The 22,457-nt window shown below is 43.0% G+C and overlaps 1 protein-coding gene across 7 annotated transcripts in view; it reads right to left on the minus strand.

The window, feature by feature from the left end:
* Window positions 1-815: 815 nt before the first annotated feature.
* The window catches only part of MARCHF8 (membrane associated ring-CH-type finger 8), a 154,046-nt gene continuing 132,404 nt past the window's right edge, over window positions 816-22,457 (minus strand). For 6 of the 7 annotated variants that reach the window (XM_033942615.1, XM_033942616.1, XM_033942614.1 and 3 more), the window contains 3 exons: window positions 9,718-9,898; window positions 7,356-7,503; window positions 2,942-4,275 (listed from right to left, as the gene is read on the minus strand). In XM_033942615.1, the coding sequence (XP_033798506.1) occupies window positions 3,935-4,275; window positions 7,356-7,503; window positions 9,718-9,898 (670 nt within the window). In that variant the 3' untranslated portion in view covers window positions 2,942-3,934. Of the gene's footprint in view, window positions 1,070-2,941; window positions 4,276-7,355; window positions 7,504-9,717; window positions 9,899-22,457 lie in introns of those variants that run through there. The other variant, XM_033942618.1, reaches the window with a different exon arrangement.

Below are 22,457 nucleotides of genomic sequence, written 5' to 3' on the forward strand. Positions count from 1 at the left end.
TTAGTTTGCCTTGCCTACTCTATGCCATCTCCGTGGTATAAACTCCTCTCTCTACCTGCCAAGATGATCCCTTCTATCTTCTATAGTGCTCCCCTTCCAACCCTAATGCTTTTGACTCTTCTACTCCAATTTCATTTCCACACAATTGTACCCCACCCATACAACCTTATAATGATGCTCCTCTTAATTGTCCCCTACACCCACCCAATATTGATTCTTCTATTCCACCCTACCTCTCCATAATGATCTCTCTTTTTCCATGCTCCCTTACAATATTTGGGAGAGTGTGGCGCAGTGGTTAAAGCCACAGCCTCAGCACCCTGAGGTTGTGGATTAAAACCCACACTGCTCCTTGTGACCCTGGGCAAGTCATTTAATCCCCCCATTGCCCCAGGTACATTAGATAGATTGTGAGCCCACTAGGACAGACAGGGAAAAATGCTTGAGTACCTGAATAAATTAATGTAAACCGTTCTGAGCTCCCTTGGGAGACCAGTATAGAAAATTGAATAAATAAATACATTTTCTAGCTGTCCCTAATTACAAGAATCAAGTTGGTGAAAAAGACATTATTTGGGGGGAGGATGACAGCTGATGCATTATTGTCTGGTGGAGACAGTGAAAGGTGTCTGCGGAGATGGGTATATCCCCACATTGAGAAATAAGGTTGAAGAGCATTTTTGTTTTCAAAATCAATAGCACTCGTGATGACACTTGTTCTGAGTTAATTCTATAATCTTTTAAACTTTCCCATGTATGAATTATGTATTCAAAATTATTTAAATATGCATGGCAAATATAATGAAATATAGTGCATCACCAGGAATCTACCACTCCCTGAAGAAACAAGCAGTTGGGTTTAATTGGTTTAAGTCAAGCCACAGAGATGTTAAGGAAGCAGTTTTTTTCCCTTGGAATATTTAAATAATGATTTTCTCATAATGAAGAACTTCAGATGAGTATCTTCTGATGTTTTGTACTCCTAAGCATGGCTGCCTTTTGTGAATGATATAGTTCCTGGAAGCAGCAAACATATCCTTAACATCCATATGCACTTTGATTTGCTTGCCTGTGGAAGTGAAACGGAAATGAAATAAAGACAAAAACAGACAAATCCGGTCATCCTTAACGGTGTTACCCATCCCTGGCAGAACAGTTTAACAGAAAGAACCTTGATCTGCTACTTTATATTACACAAATCTTTTTTAAAATTCAGGAATGGAGGCGTCAACTAGTGGTTAGAGCAATAAGATCAGCATCAAGGAGGCATCTGTTCAAATCTTGCTGCTCTCACTGACACTGCTTGTCATTTTGGGCAAGTCATTTCACCCTCTGGTGCCTCAGATACAACTTAGATCAGTGCTCTTCATAGCAAGGCCCAGGGGCCAATGGCAGCCCACAGAGACCTCTAGGGCAGCCCCCATTCTCTTTCGGGGGGGGGGGGGAGGTTCCTGCCTCTACCCAGGCCCAAGACAGAAAGGGGAAAATGTTACACACATGGACAAGGCATTTCTCAATAGATAAAAGAGAATGCAGTAGGAAATGCTCACAACCTGGAAGATTCGCCCCAGTGAAATTTGAAGATGGGCTGGGTATCATTGACAACAGTGTCATGGCTCCTCATGGGAAGATATTTGGCTGCCCTCCTTCAGCTCATTCATATCCAAAGTGGCCCCAGCTTAAAAACGAATGACCACCAATGATTTAGATGGTAAGCACTCTTGGGCAAGGACTTTTCTATCCTGAACTCAGATTTAACAAAGGTGATGGTGCATCTCCCTGTCATTCCCCACTGTTTTAAAACCTAATATCCTTGCTATCTGATCCCCATCTACTCTCTCCAAATGCCCGAATCCCCCCTCCCAAAATTACTATTCTTCTCTGCCTCCCACCCCATCACATCTTGACCCCATACTCTTGCTCTTTACCTCCTCCCTACTTCCAGAATTCCCTCTGGAACTTACCCAGGGGTCATTCAAAGCCTAGCCAGTCCCCTTCCGCTGCCATCTGGGTCAGCGCTGCCCCCTAGTGGTACCAATGCTGCCTGGCATCACTGTACCAGGCTTTTTGAATAACTCTTGGTTGAATTCTGGAGAGGGGTAAGGGGACAGTAAGGTTCAGGGGTTTGTCTTTCAGGGGTGACTAAGATGTCACGGAGGGGTTGGAGCCGGAGAGGGATAACAATGTTTGGGGCATAAGAGATGAGGAAGAGGGAGGATGAAGATCAGATTGAAGCAATAGATTCTGAAACAATGGGGGATGGCAGGGAGGTGTGTCTTCTTGAACATTTATTTATTTTACTTCCTTAAGTAAATTTAAAACTAATCTAAAAACATTTCTCTTTAAAGATGCCTATCAATAATTGGGAGGGGAAAAAAAAAGCTTTTAAGAAGCGACATCCCTGTTTCCCTCTCGTTACTTACCTTCCCTCCCTTTTATTTTCATTTATCATTGTAATTAAAACTTCCCTATCCCCAAAACCTCTCTTTCTAAATCAGTTTTAATTCGTTATAGTTATAGGTTTACCCTCTTTTTATTTTACCCCATCCAAATCACAAATAATATTAGACCTTTTTAATTTTTAACATTGTAAACCGCCCAGATACTTGTGATGGTTGGTATATCAAGCCATGAATAAACTTGAAACTTGGTAGACAGTGTAGGCAGTGCAAATGCCATATCTGCATTTACCATACCAGATTTCCATTTCTCATGCTATATTTTGCCCTACTACCATGTCAAAATTGCAAAAACATATCGCAAAAGATCCCTAAATCCATATTCTAATCTTGTTTGGGAGACGTGAAGCACATCTTGGCTCCTCCCCCTCATTTGTTCTCTGGACTTAAAGGTGTACAAAATTTATACAACCAGGGTTGGGAAGGTGGGAAGGTGAGAAGAAGAGAAGGGAGCAAGCCCACAATGAAAGGTGGCATAAGAATACGTGCAGGTCTCATCATTTGTATATTATTTCTTTAAAAATAATTAATAGCAATAAAAAATTCATAGAAACCATTATACAATAAACAAACATTTTACAGTTACCACTCTTCATGGATATGTCACCTGTCCTCATTTCTAGTCACTTGCTACTGAAGTTACCAGAACACAGTTTTGCGCCTTGATGAAAAGGGTATTGTGGGCTTATTTTAAAAACTGTATAGAGACATTTCTTCTTGTTCTTATAAGGCAAGAGGCTTACAGCCTACTAGAGTGAGAAAGGTCAAGAGCAAATAGAAAAGAAGGAGTTCTAGAATCAAAATCGGTTCAAACCTCATCATCACAACATTCACCTATATTACAAAATAAAGATTTTCATTTAAAAAAGTGCTAGATGCATTTCTGATTCATCGGTCTTAGGGCCAGATGTACTAAACATGTTTTCTTATAGACAGAGAAAGAGAAAAGCCTTAATCAATAACAGCCAAAATGGGGGAAAAAAATCTTCAAGTACATCTGGCTCATAATATGTAAAGTACACTCTCAAAGTTTCAAACTCTGAGTAAAATATTGGGGGGGGGGGGAGGGGCTGTCATATCAGTAGACAGGATTCTTTGAATAAAGGTGTTTATGACTTTTTCTAGTAATCCCTTGCTGATGGGCTGAGCATGCTCCTGTTTCAGAGGCCTAGCACCATAGGGACTGGTTTCTTCCAAGCCAATGCAGATTCCAGAAAGTCTTAATTTATTCCAGATTTGTTGCATCATCTTCTCCCACCAGCTGGGGAACAAAATGTTGTGAGATACGTAGCCATGATAAATAGTGGGTAAGAGATACATAGTGGTGAGTGTACAAACAAATCCCCAAAATACTTGAAAGTAAAATGTTAAGCTTCCAGGTGGGAGATGCTTTCCCTTTTCTAAAAGTCAAATCTCTATTAAGCAACCTTTTGGCTCTTCTGAAACAAAGAAACAGAAGCAAACCAGTAATTACATCAGACATGCAGAATCACAGCCCCGCAGTCCTGAGGGTCCCTGTAAAGTGAGGGGTTTGTGTAATGGGGGGGTGTTGTATAATGCAAAGCGTGTGTATCTGAGCGTGGGATTCCCAGCATGTCTTTATTCTCAGAGCTAGGCTCCACTAATGCAGGTTTCTCAGAGATCGGCTTTTTGCTCGTTTCAGGACAGTTTTGCACATAGATGACTCTGTTGTAAGCCTTAAGTCTTTTCCACAGCTGCACATACACCTTGCATTGAACATACATGAAGAGAAGGCCTCCAGTGAAGCCAATGGCTACCACCACCAACTTAGTCCAAAAGGGCCACTCAAGTATGCCTGTGTGAAAGACAAAGCAGGACAAGAATGATCTTTGTGAGAAGCCTCTGTACACAAAGCACAACACAACACGAGTCCTCCTCAAAATACAGGGTGAGGCAAAAAAAAAATAAAAAAAAAGTAACCCCTTAAGAGTTTTTTGCCGTTTTCTCAGTCACTGTTTTGAATTTCAATGAGAAATTTTATATACTTATTTAGTCATCATACTTACATATTACTATTAAACAACATTTAATTATCTTAAGCTATGTTGATGTTAATGACATTTTAGTGTTACTACCTAGCAAATATTGCATGTTAAAAATATTTGAGCTAAAACACAATTAACAATGTGTCAGAATTTCACAGCCACTGTGAATTTTCAAAGTATCTACCCCTAGCTTTAACACAAGACTTCAGTCGCTTTTGGAAGTTCTTAATAGCCTTGTCAATCGGTTCCTGAGGCAGGCAGTCCCAGATCATCTGCAATACTTCCTTGGGTTCGATGATTGGTTGCACTTTTGGGTGGAGCTTCTGATAGGCCTCCAAGATTCCTCCCCAGACAAAAGCCTATGTCACTGTGATGCCATTAACAGTAACCTGGTAGCCCCCCCCCCTTTTTTTTTTTTTTTTTTTTCAAATCATGGTAGTTTTACAGTGAAAGATTTTTGAACATGTGGAAATCACTGGGTGGTCATGCCATAGAGTCTGTAACACCATGGGTTTAAAGGTACACTTGGTACATAAACATAGATAGTAACATATAAAGATATAAAATTTCACATTGAAATTCCAAGTAGTTGCTGAGAAAACAGAAAAAAAAACCCTTTTTTAAGGGGCTACTTTTTTGCCTCGACATATATTCTTACTATGAGATAATAATACTTCTATACAACTCTATGACCCATATCTGCAAATAAACCCTGAGGTGAAGATAGCTGGAAGTAGGGCCACCAAAATGTCCATGGCCTGAACTGTTTCAGCTCAGGTTTGTTGTATTAATATGTAAGCACACAAAGAATACTTACGGGATTGAACAGGAAGGATTGCAATTAACTTTTACAGATTTGATTTCTCTTAAATGTTTTTATTGTGTTTCTTACAATATAAGTTTACATTTTTCTGTCTATAAAATAATATAATAAATGTAAAAACTGAGTATTTGGAAGGTCTGGATGGTATTATTGCATTTATACACATTTGAGGCTGGTCTAGTTGATATGTTATTTTATATAAGCAGGCTACTTTGGGAGGAAACTGGGAATTGGACCTTTGGGAGGAAAATGGGAATTGGACCTTTGCTGAAGGAATTATGTTAATATTAGTTTTATATTTTAAGCATTTAAAATGTGTTATTTTATAATTATTCTCTCACTGCTGTTATAAAACACACTGGAATGACCTTTAGGCAATCAGAAAGGCCTAAGAATAATAATAATAACAACTGTTTATATACCGCCAAGAAAACCTAAGAATTGTCATACTGGGACAGACAAATCCATCAAGCCCAGTATCTTGTTTCCAACAGTCGCCAATCCAGGTCACAAGCACCTGGCAAGATCTCGAGGCGGAAAACAGATTTTATGCTGCTTATCCTAGGAATAAGCAGTGGATTTCCCTAAGTCCATCTTAATAATGGTTTATGGCCTTTTCTTTTAGGAAAGAATTTAGATAAGATTATAAGCCAGGGGACTTAAAAATGTAAATTCTGAAGGAAAGGAGGGAAAAGGGGATAGGAAAAAAAAAAATCAATTTAAATATCTGGCAGAAGTTGCCAGAAATTCCAAAGTTTGTACTTGAGGCAATAAATTGTAAGGTGATTTGTCCAAGGTTACAAGAAGCATTAGTGAGAGCAGCAGGATTTGAAGCCTGGGATCCCAGATTCTCTGCCCACTGCTCTAACCACTAGGATACTCCTCCATTCAAAGCTGGCCAGTTTTAAAAGAAAAGCGATCAATAGGAGGGGAAACTAATGTCAAATCTGTAATGCCATTATGTTTCTATATTCAAGAAGGCGTGGGATAGCACGTGGGATCTCTTAGAGAGAAGAAGAGATAATGGTTACTGTGGATGGGCAGACTAGATAGCCTTTATCTGCCATCATGTTTCTAATAAAATGTCACACACAAAAAAATGAAAATATCTTGCAGACTTAATCATTCAAAACAAAACTCAAACACAATATAGATACATGTAAAGCGTGTTCATAGAAGCAAAGTAAGCTTATAAAGGAACAACCATGAAGTAACAACTGTTGGTCTGTCTTGTTCTAATTACAGCACACTATAACCGCTGACCTAAATGCATCAGGCATATCTTCTCTTAATACAACTGAAATAGTACATAAGAATTGCCATACTGGAACAGACCGAAGGTCTATCAAGCCCAGTATCCTGTTTCCAACAGTGGCCAACCCAGGTCCCAAGTACCTAGTTAGATCCCAAGTAGTAAAACAGATTTTATGCTGCTTATCCTAGGAATAAGCAGTGGATTTCCCCAAGCCATCTCAATAACGGCATATAGACTTCTCTTTTAGGAAATTATCCAAACCTTTTTAAAACCCCGCTAAGCTAACTGATTTCACCACATACTCCAGCAACTTACTGTAGAGTTTAATTACATGTTGTGTGAAGAAATATTTTCTCCGGTTTGTTTTAAATCTACTGCTTATTAGCTTCATCGCATGCCTCCTAGTCCTAGTATTTTTGGAAAGATTGAATAAGTGATTCACATCTACCCTTTCCACTCAACTCAGTATTTTAAAGAGCTCTATCATATCATCCCTGAGCCATCTTTTCTTCAACCTGAGGAGCCACTTTAGCCTTTCCTCCTAGGGAATTGTCCTATTCATTTTAGTCGCCTTTCTCTGTACCTTTCTAATTCCACTATATCTTTCTTGAGATACGGCAACCAGAATTGCACACAGTATCCTAGGAATAAGCAGTGGGTTTCCCCTAGCCCTCTCATTAATAGCCTAAGGACTTCTCTTTTAGGATATTATCCAAACCTTTTTTAAACTCTGCTATGCTAACTGATTTCACCATGTTGTACTGTATACTGGCCCAGTGCGGCCCACACAGAAAGGAGATCAGGGGACCTACCTGTGCTTTGGCCCAGTTTGATCTCCTCAGCTGTTCTGTCTATAAGAACATACAAGGACCAGACAACGCAAGTGATAGCGATGATGTGGAATGTAACCGAGCACATGATCTTCCTCTTCTCACTTGATGTCATCTGTAGCAACTCCCACTGACAGGACACATGAAAATGAAATGCTCATCAGCAGAAGAACAATGTCATACGACTTACCAGGCCTCATTCAAATATAGAAGCACAAGTTCAAATTCAGGCCCCAAAGCAAACATTTCAGAGAGTCCCTTTGAGGATTTAGGAGCCAGGTAGGAACATTTCCTCTTTCTTAGACCCTCCAGCTCTTCCTCCCACCCTACCCCATCATTTTCTGAACCTCTCTTCACCTGTTCCCTGGCTTGCTGGTGGGGCTGGCATCCTGCAGTGATCATTGAATTGGCATAGCAAGATAGGTAGAACAGGGACTGTGAGCTCATAGATTCTGTCCCTGCTGCTTGCTTAAGCTTTGTATCACTAAGGCAATTCTGAAATAAAAACTAATTATTGGATGACTAATTATTGGACTAAATACATTTTGACTAGCTTTTCAGAGCTAAAAGCCCTTCCTTTTTATAGCTTCTGAAAGCCAGTCAAAAAATATATAAAATTAGTCCAATATAAAGGTACCACATATTCATTTCTTAACTTTATTTCTAATTTTCAGATGGACTAACATGGGAATGAGCTGTGGTTGGGCTCACAGGCATTGCTCTGTTTTTCTCTCATTATTGCAGCTCAAAGATCCCCACAGGTCTCCAGGATGCTGACCCTGCGTTAGCAGCTCTAGTGCAAGGCACCATATCAGCCCCGCTCCACACTATAGGGGTAGCTTGGGAAAGAATATGTGCCAATTTCCTGATAAATTTGATAAGACTGTCTTTTGAAGAGGGTTTTTATTTGGCCAGACTAATGACTTTTTTTATCAGCTTCTTCAATCGCATTCTTTTCTTTCGATGCAATTAAGCAGCACAGAGGGAGTTCAAGATTTCAGCTTCTTTTAGATTTCACTCCCGATTATCAATCTGTCCCCCTTGCCCGTTAATCACAATGAAGACGCCACAGCAACTGACACTCACCAAAGGAAATCATCTCCCACATGTCCTAGCTTGAGAGTGAAGTTCATCTTTGTCATGGTATACATTAAACTAACCCAGGCAGAGATACGTCCCCATCAATGAAAACTCCCTCAGAGTTATTTCTAATGCTCTCTTTTGTCAGGAATCTCAAGAAGCTGTAATTGGGTTTCTCTTCTAATGGCAGCTGTGACTGTTCTAGGGGTAAAAACTCTCTTGATCTTTATTTAAACCATGACCATTTTCCAACATCACAGAAAGATGGAAATGTTTCTAAAGTAGACAATGGACGCATAATCCTATCTTTAATACAGATTGTTCTTGCTCTCACATATACAGGAACAAGATGCAGCAGGAATTAGAAACAGGACTTGATTTAGTGTATAAGGCTTTTGATCCTGTTACAGTGTGAGAAAAGGAATAGCATCTTCAATGTAGAAAACTTTTGTGGAGCTTGGGAATGAGGATGGGAGGTGGCATATAGGGAAGGGGGATGGGATTTGGTATATTACCTTTCTGAGGTTATAATCAAGCAGTTTACAGGTTTCAGTATTTGCAGGCACTTATTTTGTACCCAGGGCAATGGAAGTCACAAGGTTCTTCTGGTTCTCAGGCCACTGCACTAACCATTAGGCTACTCCTTCACTCAAGGAGCTGAAATCAAAGCAAAACAGATCTGGACAGCCACACACACAAACTTGAGACTTCTTAATCTCAGTTTAACTATTTAATATTCAAAGTATGATGTTTAATTTTGTATTTTTACAGGATCACATTTTGGAAGGGATGATATTAGGATAATCATGATTTTGAGTTTGATTATTAAAACCTTTTTTTTTTTTTTGGGGGGGGGCATATGATAAAGTCCTTTAGCCTTGACCAAAAAAACAAACTTATTACTTGAATCCCCTAAACAGGCATCTGGTAACCTTAACAACAGAACTGTTTCTACAATACAGTATGATGTCTTTATTAGATCTCCTTCCTATAAACTTTCAAATATGTGCATTCTCCAGACCTAGCCAGATCAAGCAGTAGGACTCAGAACGGGGAATGAAGTTCAAGTCCCAGCAGTGAGCATGCTGAAGGTTCAGACCAAGGGCTCCTTTTACAAAGGCATGCCAGTGATTCACGCACAGAAAATGTGAGGACGCCCATAGGAGCTAAATGGGCTTCGTTGCACTTGCTGCATGGAGAATCAATAACGTGGCTTTGTAGAAGGAGCCCTGAGTGAATATGTGATTAGAGAATTGGTACCTACTTTTCTTAAAGGCTTTAGTTTGGTTTCCATGATGAAGTCATATTTGCAGAGCTCACAGCATCGCGTGTCTGAGCTCTTGATCCACTGCTGGAGGCAGGCTTGGTGTACAAAGTGTAGGCTCCCTGTGCAGTGACAGGGTGTGATCAGAGGGTTTTCATCGTCACCTTCGCAATGACATATCCTGAAGCAGAAGCAACAACATTAGCTACAAGCATACAACATAGCCTAATGTCTCTGAACTGTACAGGAGTGACTGTTGAAAACGTTCCTTCTCATAGGGTTCATCCCCAGGATTCCCCATGCTGGATCTGTAGTAATCCTTGAAAAGCCTGCTTGAGAACCCTTTAGTAAAGGAACTTTTTCAACAGCTACCCCTCTAAAACAAATATGGCTGATAGTGCTACCTTTATAAAACTCTCTAAAGACTAAGATAAAATTTAGATACATTACTGTACATGTAAACTCTGGGTCATATCTTAGTTTCCTCCCATCTCCTTCCCTACTCTCAGCTCCATGTCAACAATAGATTGTCCTCCTATTCTGATATAAACCATCAATACACAAATATTCAAAACTCAACTTAAAGCCTGGCTATTTCAATTAACTTTTAGTTAAATTCCATGTCAACTTGTCTGTCAATGGCGCTTCACTCCTTCCCTCCCTTTGTCTTTCTTGTATCTTTTTTTAACCCTTTTTTCTTCTGCTTTTACTACGTACCTGTCTTTCCACTTAGCTAGTTTCCCCCCACTTCTTCCAGTTTTCTTTTAAGATTATAACTTCTTAATTTTCAAATCTTTGATGTTTTAAAAATCTTTTTGAAAACCATGTAGCAGCATATCAAGCATTCTAAACAAATATAAATTAATAAGTAAGACATGCAACATCCATCTTCTATCTTTACTACATCGTGTCTGAAAACTGAGCTTCTTTGTTACACTTCCCCCTCCATATTCGCGGTGGTTAGGGGCAGAGCCAGCCTGCGAATATTAAAAAACCGCGAATAATATTCGGGCCGGTTCGGCCCCTAACCCCCGCTTCCCTGGGCTATTTTAAGCCTTGAAAGCCACCCCTTAAGCCTTACCTGGTGGTCTAGCCGGTTTTCAGGCAGGAGCGATCTTCCCACGCTCCTGCCCCGTGCAGATCGCTCACAGGAAATGGCTGCCTTGAGCTCCCGTAGTCTCGAGCCATTTCCTGTGAGCGATCTGCACGGGGCAAGAGCGTGGGAAGATTGCTCCTTCCCCCGAAAACCCGCTAGACCACCAGGTAAGGCTTAAGGGGGGGCTTACAGGGCTTAAAATAGCCTGAAAAATGAAAATGCATTTTTTGGTTTAAAACCACGAATAAGCAAATCTGTAGATACGGAATTCGCGAATACGGAGAGGGAAGTGTATTCCCAAGGGTACAGTCCAATAGTCTCATGCTCTTCAATACTGAAAACAGTTCAGGATTTTAATTCTGCTCCATGAGAGGTATGACACATGAAGAATAATCACTCTCAAATTAGTTGGGTACATTCTTATCAATGGAAGAGGGCTTAAATGTACCTGGCCCAACCTCACAACAAACAAAGGGAGTAAGAAGTGGAAGATACAACATATCGTCAGCATTTAAAAATGCCAAAATATGAGCGGATCCCTTCCATCACTACTCTCATCCATGTTGCCAAGTATGAAGGTACGTCATAGGTTTTAGCAGGATGTCAGGAGAGCTCTGTATCATTGTATGACTTGACAGTAGACAATAAACATACTCAGACTCTTAGGGCTAGATTCACTAACCCTCAAATATGTCTCCAATCTGTTCCCGATTGCATGCAGACTGACGAATTCACAAAAGGCCTGCATACATATGGGGATGATTGTTGACACGCCCCCCACCCATGGCCAGGATTGCTAGAGAACGATCCTGGAGCATGCGCAGACCCTGACAGTAGTGTCAGGAGAAGCAGCCTCCTGTTACTGCTGTCAGGGCTTCTGCCGGCTTTTTTTTTTTTTTTTTTTCATTTTTTTAAATAGGCCACAAAATATCAGGCCTATAAAAAAAAAAAAAAAGAAAAAAAGCCTCCCAACCGGCATGGCACAGCACCCCCCCCCCCATCGCAACCGGCACAACACACACCCTGACCGGCACGGCCCAACCCAACACCCCCGTAAAAATTGGAAGCAGGAGGGGTGCTCAGTCCCTCCTGCTCCGTAGGCCTCCCACCCAACCCCAACTGGACTGGACGGCCACCCCCGTGCGAGCCCAGCAACCCCAGGCCAGGCACCCCCCTACCTCCAAGTTGGGAGCAGGAGGGGTGCTCAGTCCCTCCTGCTCCTCCGGATTCCAGTGACACGTCTGCCTGGGCCTTAGGCCTCGTCCTGAACAGGGAGGAGCCTAAGGCCCTGATTGGCTCAGGCGCCTCGGGCTCCCTCCCCCTTGGGAGGGACCTGAAGCGCCTGAGCCAATCAGGGACTTCCTTAGGCTCAGCCCTAAGGGAGTCCCTGATTGGCTCAGGAGCCTCAGGCCCCTCCCAAGGCGGGAGGAGCCTGAGGCACCTGAGCCGATCAAGGCCTTAGGCTCCTCCCTGTGTATCACACGATGCACTGGGGCGGGGCCTAAGGCTCATGCAGATGCGTCACTGGAATCCAGAGGAGCAGGAAGGACTGAGCACCCCTCCTGCTCCCAACTTTTAGATACGGGTCGTGCCAGAGGGCAGTGTTGGATGGTGGCAGGAGGAAGTGAGCATCCCTCTTGCTATTTGTGGGTCGCTGGGGGATCGTGTTCACTGGGGCAGCCCTCAGCCGTTTTTTGACAGGTCTGCCTGTCTTTTCATTTTTTTTATGGGGCAGATATTTTGTGCGTGTAACACACGCAAAATATCTGTGCCATGGGAAAAAATAAATAAAAAATACAGGCAGGCCTGTCATAAAACATGCAGACCTGTCGGTAACTCAGTTACCGACAGGTCTGCAGCAGTCGGGTTTGCCAATAGTAAAACCCGATTCAAAATAGCCAAGCAATCGTTAGTGAATCAGTCGCTTGGCTATTTTGCATGGGCTTTTACTAATTTGCATGGGAGGATCGGGATCGGATCGCTACAGGCGTTAGTGAATAGTGCAGGAGGGAAATCTGGTCGCAAAGGGGTCGCAAACCGATTGGTACACAATTGGTTTGCTTTGTGAATCTAGCCCTTATTCACTGGACATAGTGGCGTAGTAAGGGGGGGCAGACTGCCCCGGGTGTCATCTTGGTGGGGGTGCTGTACCTCTCTGTTCCCCCATGCCACACTCACGTCCTCCCTTCCCGCCTGTACCTCTTTAAATCTTCACCAGCAGAAGCAATTTCTCTGGCCTGCTGCTTGCACCGGCCTAGATCCCTTCTGAAATCCCTTCCTGGTCATGGGGCCAGGAAGTGATGTCCAAAGGACAGCCAACGCTGGCGCGAGCAGCAGGCTGGAGAAGCTGCTTGCGCTAGCGAAGATTTAAAGAGGTATGACAGGGAAGGGAAGGGGTGCATGTGGTGTAGGGGGCAGGGAAGGAGCAGTGGGCAGAGGGGAGGATGCCACTGCCCTGGGCGCCTCCTACCCTTGCTACGCTACTCTGGACATCATTTACATATCATGATACAAGGAATGTACACTGGTGAACAACAGCCCACCCTGGGTGCAATCAATTAGCTGAGTGTCTTTACCCAAATCATCCCACTGCACCAAACATCTTGGAGCACCCACAGCGAATTATAATGCTTTATAACTAATTTTATCAATACACCTTTTACTGTTAGGCTGGGTAATTGGTATAGGTTGAAATCTTATACAGACATATCCAGATCAGAAATCCTTTTTATATTTTATAACAGGTAGTACAGTTGCCATGTTAATTCACAAAGGGGTCTATTTACTAATGATCATTACAATTCACTATAATGTGGGTTTTCCTGGGAACACAGGATTCATTAAAGGGCCCATGCTCACAGGGACATGTATTACTGGCAGTAGGTATGTGCATTCCCTGGCCAGCTGGGCTGCAATCTTTAATAGAACAACCAGGTATGAATGAAAAAAATCCAAACCCTCTAGGCAAAAAGAATGCTTCCCAACAAAAAGATCATCCCTTGGCATCTCCCTCCTCCCCATAATTCCCTGTTAAAGATCCTTCTTGTGGCCTCTCCCAACAGAGAGTGACCCAGTAGCCCGATCCCTGGTTCCAACAACAAAAGACTCCTCTCTAGGTTTACCAACTTTTTCACAAAGAAAAACCTGTCACCTGCTCTGTACCATAGCACTCCATTATTCTACCCCATGCTCCACCCCTAGTCCCTTGCCCCCAACTACTGTTGCACTCTTCACCACCCTACTCCTCTATAACACCTCTATAACCAATTGTCCACACTAGGTTTGCAATCTCAAAAGAAAAAACGATCACACGTACATACGTTCTTATGATTGATTCACAAACTTGACATAACAAGAACAGAGTGCTAGCAACCAAACCCTGCAAGAAAACAAACACATTCCACACCTATACAGAAAACCTGGCATAATACAGCAGCACTAATGTCCAGGACTCAAATAGCAACAACCCTACCTACAAGGCAGCACCTAGAATACCAATATACTTCCTGCTGGAAAATCAGAACAAATCAGACTGCTTCAGATCCCTTCAAAAGAACTAAACATTAATAGAATACCTCACAGAAACCATATGTTAGCAGAATAGTCTATCTTTGTCAAACATGCAACACACAGACAGACCCTCAACAAAAGAAAACAAGGAACCATCAGTAAAAGAACTGGAAACCAAGAAGTCAAACTCTGCATACATAGCAATACTAGAGAAATTGAAACTGAAATGCAAGGTATCACAGAAGCACATTCGCCAAAGCAGACATATTCCAATAAAGACATTCAAAATAAAATATTATTTTCTAACTTTGTTGCCTGAGCATTTTATTTCTCCATTTGCTTTGGTCCCAAGTGTCTCTATTCTGGTTTTCTCTATTTTCCCTACTTCTATTTCCAGCATCTCCTGCCAATGTGCCATGTCTTCTTACTCCATGTCCGTCACTCATCATGCATCATCAGTCCTATCCAGCATCTCTCCTCTATGTCCCTCTCTATAATCCTCACATGTCCCTCAACCTTCTCAGTGTCCCTATCAACCCCCGACCACTGGGTCCAGCATTTAACCTCTGTACCCTCAGTTACTAGGCTCCCTCCATGTCCAGGATCTTTTCTGTGTTCCTGTCCCATCTTATGTCCAGCATATCCTCTTCTCCCTTCCTATGACACCCCCATCTCAGGGCCAATATCTCTCTTCTGCCATCCTTTACAGTCCCAGAAAAATAGCTCCAGGCAATTTCAATCTTTCAAATTTTGTACATAAACATATAATGTTTATGTACAAAGTGCTCAGAGAAATTGCTCAAACTTGTGAGACCGTAAAACCAATCTAGGCCAAACAGCCTGCTGGTCAGTGGCTCAATTCTCAATCATAGCACTTGTAATGACAGATATTTGTAAATGCACAAGTGCAATGATTGAGAATTGAGCCACTGCCCAGCAGTCTGTTTGGCATAGATTGGTTTTACGATCTCACAAGCTTGAGCAATTTCTCTGAGCACTTTCTATTAAAACAGATAAATAAGGAGGGGGAAACGGGGAATCTCCCCACTAAACTAGGTCTGTTCTGCTCTGTAAAACATAATAAACATGATAACGACATAGGAAGAATGAACAGACCCCTCCCCCCCTTTAATACGTAATCAGCATTAAATTTATGGAGTTCATAGAGCATCAGTAACGGACAATACTCGGACTGGAAGAGCATCACCAGTGGGGTGCCGCAGGGCTCGGTGCTTGGACCCGTGCTCTTCAACATCTTTATAAACGATCTGGACATTGGTACGACAAGTGAGGTGATTAAATTTGCGGACGATACGAAGTTATTCAGAGTAGGTAAGACACAGGGGGATTGAGAAGATCTGCAACGTGACATAATTAGGCTCAAGGAATGGGCATCAACATGGCAGATGAGGTTCAACGTGGATAAGTGTAAAGTGATACATGTAGGTAACAATAATCTCATGCACAAATACAGGATGTCCGGGGCGGTACTTGGAGAGAACTCCCAGGAAAGAGACTTGGGAGTTATGATCGACAAGTCGATGAAGCCGTCTGTGCAATGTGTGGCGGCAGCGAAAAGGGCGAACAGAATGCTAGGAATGATAAAGAAGGGGATCAGGAACAGATCGGAGAAGGTTATCATGCCGCTGTACCGGGCCATGGTGCACCCTCATCTGGAGTACTGCGTCCAGCACTGGTCATCGTACATGAAGAAGGACACGGTACTACTTGAAAGGGTCCAGAGAAGAGCGACTAAGATGGTTAAGGGGCTGGAGGAGTTGCCGTACAGTGAAAGATTAGAGAAACTGGGCCTTTTCGCCCTCAAACAGAGGAGATTGAGAGGAGACATGATCAAAACATTCAAGGTACTGAAGGAAATAGACTTAGTAGATAAGGACAGGTTGTTCACCCTCTCCAAGGTAGGGAGAATGAGAGGGCACTCTCTAAAATTGAAAGGGGATAGATTCCGTACGAATGTAAGGAAGTTCTTCTTCACCCAGAGAGTGGTATAAAACTGGAACGCTCTTCCAGAGTCTGTCATAGGGGAAAACACCCTCCAGGGATTCAAGACAAAGTTAGACAAGTTCAAAATGAACAAGGACGTACGCTGGAAGAGCAAAGAGTGAAAAACACAGAGGACTTTAATAGATGGCTCAGAGCCTGGTGTCATCAAGAAGGCTTCAGGTACATAGGAGGATGGGGAAATACATGGAAGGACAAGAAGCTATATTGCACTGATGGGTTACATATTACTACAGCAGGAAAAAGAAACCTTGCAGAGAAATTTAGACAATATTTTTCTAGGCATTTAAACTAGAAGGTGGGGGTGGTGTATGTACGAAGGACAATTATAGAGACCACCCCCGGCAAAAGAAAAGATGTGATAGTAGTAAAGGCTGCAACATAAGCAATATCAGCAACTCATTTCTTAGTATTGCAACGGAAAGTGAAACGACACAAAAATCCATACGAAAAAGGAGATTATCGCTGAAAAATAGCTGGAAAGCGATGACCACAAATGCTCGCAGTCTAAGCAACAAAGTTCATGATCTGCAAGCCCTGATATTAGAGGCAGATCTAGATATTGTTGCTATCACAGAGACATGGTTCAGTGAATCACATGGATGGGATGCAAACATACCGGGATATAATCTTTTTAGGAAGGACAGAGATGGTCATAAAGGTGGAGGAGTAGCTCTCTATGTAAAGATCAATATCCAAGCGACCGAAATGCAAGGGACCTGGGGAGAGGAAGAAGCGATATGGATTGCTCTGAAAAGAGAAGATGGAACTTCTATCTACGTGGGTGTAGTCTACAGACCTCCGACTCAATCGCAGCAAATTGATAAGGATCTGATTGTGGATATCCAAAAGTTTGGAAGGAAAGAGGAAGTTCTGCTGTTGGGAGATTTCAACCTGCCGGATGCGGACTGGAATGTTCCGTCTGCGGAATCGGAAAGAAGTAGGGAGATTGTGGATGCCTTTCAAGAGGCTCTGCTCAGACAAATGGTGACGGAACCCACAAGGGAAAAAGCGATATTGGATCTGGTCCTCACAAATGGAGAGAGTATCTCTAATGTTCGAGTGGGTGCTCACCTGGGTAGTAGCGATCATCAAACAGTTTGGTTTGATATAACGGCTAAAGTGGAGATACTTAAAGTCCTAGATTTCAAACGTATGGACTTTAATGCAATGGGGAAGTACCTGAAGAAAGAGCTGTTAGGATGGGAGGACATAAGAGAAGTGGAAAGACAGTGGTCTAAGCTGAAAGGAGCGATAAAAATGGCTACGGACCTTTATGTGAAGAAAATCAATAAAAACAAGAGAAAAAGGAAGCCGATATGGCTGAGAAAATAAAGGCGAAAGAGTTGGCGTTCATGAAATATAAAAAAACTCAAGAAGAGGAGAGCAGAAAGGACTACAGGGTGAAACTGAAAGAAGCCAAGAGAGAGATACGTTTGGTGAAGGCACAGGCGGAAGAACAAATGGCTAAAAATGTAAAAAAGGGAGATAAAAATTTTTTTCAGATATATTAGTGAAAGGAGGAAGATAAAAAATGGAATTGCTAGGCTAAAAGATGCTGGGAACAAATATGTGGAGAGTGATGAAGAGAAAGCAAATGTGCTAAACAAATACTTCTGTTCTGTGTTCACAGAAGAAAATCCTGGAGAAGGACCAAGATTGTCTGGCAAAGTTACACGAGAAAATGGAGTAGATTCTGCGCCGTTCACGGAGGAGGATGTTTATGAGCAACTTGAAAAACTGAAGGTGGACAAAGTGATGGGACCAGACGGGATCCATCCCAGGATACTAAGGGAGCTCAGAGAGGTTCTGGCGAGTCCTATTAAAGACTTGTTCAACAAATCTCTGGAGACGGGAGTGATTCCTGGGGATTGGAGGAGAGCGGATGTGGTCCCTATTCATAAAAGTGGTCACAGGGATGAAGCAGGAAACTACAGGCCGGTGAACCTCACTTCAGTTGTTGGAAAAATAATGGAAGTGTTGCTGAAAGAAAGGATAGTGTACTTCCTTGAATCTAATGGGTTACAGGATCCGAGGCAACATGGCTTTACAAAAGGTAAATCGTGCCAAACGAACCTGATTGAATTTTTTGATTGGGTGACCAGAGAGCTGGATCGAGGACATATGCTAGATGTAATTTACTTGGATTTCAGCAAAGCCTTTGATACAGTTCCTCATAGGAGGCTGTTGAACAAACTTGAAGGGCTGAAGTTAGGACCCAAAGTGGTGAACTGGGTCAGAAACTGGCTGTCGGACAGACGCCAGAGGGTGGTGGTTAATGGAAGTCGCTCGAAGGAAGGAAAGGTGACTAGTGGAGTCCCTCAGGGTTCGGTGCTGGGGCCAATCCTGTTCAATATGTATGTGAGTGACATTGCTGAAGGGTTAGAAGGAAAAGTGTGCCTTTTTGCAGATGATACCAAGATTTGTAACAGAGTAGACACCAAAGAGGGAGTGGAAAATATGAAAAAGGATCTGCAAAAGTTAGAGGAATGGTCTAATGCCTGGCAACTAAAATTCAATGCAAAGAAATGCAGAGTAATGCATTTGGGGATTAATAATAGCAAGGAACCGTATATGCTGGGAGGAGAGAAGCTGATATGCATGGACGGGGAGAGGGACCTTGGGGTGATAGTGTCCGAAGATTTAAAGGCGAAAAAACAGTGTGACAAGGCAGTGGCTGCTGCCAGAAGGATGCTGGGCTGTATAAAGAGAGGCGTAGTCAGTAGAAGGAAGAAGGTGTTGATGCCCCTGTACAGGTCATTGGTGAGGCCCCACTTGGAGTATTGTGTTCAGTTTTGGAGACCGTATATGGCGAAAGACGTAAGAAGACTTGAGGCGGTCCAGAGGAAGGCGACGAAAATGATAGGAGGCTTGCGCCAGAAGACGTATGAGGAGAGACTGGAAGCCCTGAATATGTATACCCTAGAGGAAAGGAGAGACAGGGGAGATATGATTCGGACGTTCAAATACTTGAAGGGTATTAACGTAGAACAAAATCTTTTCCAGATAAAGGAAAATGGTAAAACCAGAGGACATAATTTGAGGTTGAGGGGTGGTAGATTCAGGGGCAATGTTAGGAAATTCTACTTTACGGAGAGGGTAGTGGATGCCTGGAATGCGCTCCCGAGAGAGGTGGTGGAGAGTAATACTGTGACTGAGTTCAAAGAAGCGTGGGATGAACACAGAAGATTTAGAATCAGAAAATAATATTAAATATTGAACTAGGCCAGTTACTGGGCAGACTTGCACGGTCTGTGTCTGGCCGTTTGGTGGAGGATGGGCAGGGGAGGGCTTCAATGGCTGGGAGGGTGTAGATGGGCTGAAGTAAGTCTTAACAGAGATTTTGGCAGTTGGAACCCAAGCTCAGTACCAGGTAAAGCTTTGGATTCTTGCCCAGAAATAGCTAAGAAGAAAAAAAAAAAAAAAAAAAAAAAAATTAAATTGAATTGAATCAGGTTGGGCAGACTGGATGGACCATTCGGGTCTTTATCTGCCGTTATCTACTATGTTACTATGTTACTATGCTGGTAGGACTAGTCTCAGTTAGGGTTTTTTACCAGAGGGCCGCCATGTGAGCGGACTGCTGGGCATGATGGACCACTGGTTTGACCCAGCGGCGGCAATTCTTATGTTCTCTTCTTAACTTTTAGTACCTTTTTTTTTTTTTCTTCGTCTGACCAAAAGGAGAAATCTCGAGCTCTGCACACAAATGTTTGTCTGAACAATAGGCAGGCGTGTCAAGACTCGTATGCTGTTAACAGAAAGATTATCGAGGTAAGTAACTAATCTTCCCTTCTGTTACACAAAGCATACGAGTCCTGAAAGTAGGTGACGTACCAAAGCAGTCTCCTGAATCTAGGGCAGAACAGATGAGCCTGCCCTTAACACCGAGAACCCAAGAGCGGTATTCTTTCTCGCCGACACATCCACCCTATAAAACTTCATAAATATGTGGAGACTGAACCATGAAGCTGCTCTACAAATCTTTTCAGGAAGAAATGCCCTCGTTTTCGCCCATGAAGACACTACACTTTTAGTAGTGTATGCTCTCAAAGCAATTGATGGCTGTTTTCCACAGCTAACATATACAGCCATAGTCAACATATACCGAAGAGATCGCCATACAAATCCATCTGGACATGGTCGCCTTAGATGTTGGCTTGCTTAGCCTAGTAGCATTGGTTAAGACAAAAAGATGATCTGAAAGCCAAAATTCATTGGTCACTTTCTCCAGCAATTTCAACACTTCGATCCTTTTCTTGGAACCCGTGGTCTGAAAAGCAGAACTGACTTCTGGATTGACATAGAAAGATGACACCACCTTCAGTAAAAATGAAGGGATCGTACGAAGAGAAACTCCTGCTTCTGTAATTCTGAGGAACATTTCCCTGCATGAAAGTGGCTGTACATACAAGACTCTCCTCGCTAAGGCTATGGCTACCAGAAAGACCGTCTTCTGAGTTAGATCCAGCAGGGATGCCTCCTGCAAAGGCTCAAAACGTGCCTTACAGAGGCCGCTTAGGACAATCTTAAGGTTCCATGTGGGGAACAACTATTTTAGTGGAGGTCTTAACCTGAGTGCCCCCCTTCAAAAATCGGATAGAAGGCAAAGAAGCCCTTTTCCACTCGGGCTCTGAAACATGAAACACCTTTTCCAGGCCTGCCTGCAGAAAAACCAAAACCATCAACACTGGAGTTCTCCAAGGATCTACCTGATCATTTGTACACTACTGTTGAAACAACCTCCAGACCTTAGCATAACGTAGATGGTCCTTTTGCTCTTAGGAGGGTAGAAATAATCACATCTGAATAGCTTTTCTGCTCTAGGGCTGCATGCTCAAGAGCTATGAGCCATGCTCAAGAGCTGGAAGATCAAAGCAGTCCAGATTTTCTAGGGCAGGGGTGTCAACATCTAACCTGCAGTGTAATTAGATTTGGTCCTTGAGAAAATACCTTTTCTATTCCTTCCCTCCCTCCATCCCACTGTCCATCTCTCTCCCGGCTTCCCAGCCTCAAATTCAAAGCAGCCTGCAGAGCAGTACCGGTGCTGTAGCAGCGATCATAGTAGGCTGCTATCAGCCTCCGCAGCACGTTCCCTCTACCGTGGTCCTACCCCTCCTCTGACATACAGGACCGTGGCAGAGGGAACGTGCTTCGGAGGCCAATGGCAGCCTGCTAGGATCGCTACAGCATTGGCGATCCTCTGCAGGCTGCTTTGAAGGTGAGACCAGGAAGCCAGAGGATTCTAGAAAGAACGGGGAAACAATGCAGGCCGTGGGGGGGGGGGGGGCTGATGTAGAAGTACACGAAGGGAGGGAAGGGGGGGGTCCAAAGAGACGTGCATATGTCGGACTTAGGGGGGAGGGGAAGAAATAATGGGTCTAAAATCAGAGGAGAGGAAGACAGATGGTGGATAATGGGATGGAGGGAGGGAAGGAATAGAAAGGGAGAGAAGTTGGATGCAAGGGATGGTGTGGAGGGAGGGATAGAGATACTGGATAGGAGGGTAGTTGGGAAGAGAAAGGGAGAGATGGTGGACCCTGGGGTGGTGGGGAAGGAGGGAGAGATGCTGGATGAAAGGGTAGAGAAAAGTGTGGGATTGTGTGGCGCAGTGGTTAGAGCTACAGCCTTAGCACCCTTAGGTTGTGGGTTCAAATACCTCGCTGCTCCTTGTAACCCTGGGCAAGTCACTTAATTCCCTCATTGCCTTAGGTACACTAGATAGAGTTTGAGCCCACCAGGACAGATAGGGAATTACGATAAAGTACCTGAATGTAAACTACTTAGGATATAAGGGATATATAAATAATTAAATAAATAAATGGAGAGATGGTGGATCTGGGGATGATGGGGTCCATCACTGCAGCTGCAGGGATGGAGATGAAAAAAGGAAAGATGGCAAACCTCCGGGAAATGGAAGGGGAGGACAGAGATGGAAGATGGATGGTTAGCACTGAGAAAGTAGAAAACGACAAATAGGCAAGAGATCCTGGCAAGCGAGTTTTCAGAAGACAAACGGAAACCAGAGCCTGGGACCAACATGATTTGAATAATGACCAGACAACAAAAGGTAGAAAAAATCATTTTATTTTCTATCTTGTGATTACAATAT

The sequence above is a fragment of the Geotrypetes seraphini genome, chromosome 4 (assembly GCF_902459505.1).
Source record: "Geotrypetes seraphini chromosome 4, aGeoSer1.1, whole genome shotgun sequence".
NCBI lineage: Eukaryota > Metazoa > Chordata > Amphibia > Gymnophiona > Dermophiidae > Geotrypetes > Geotrypetes seraphini.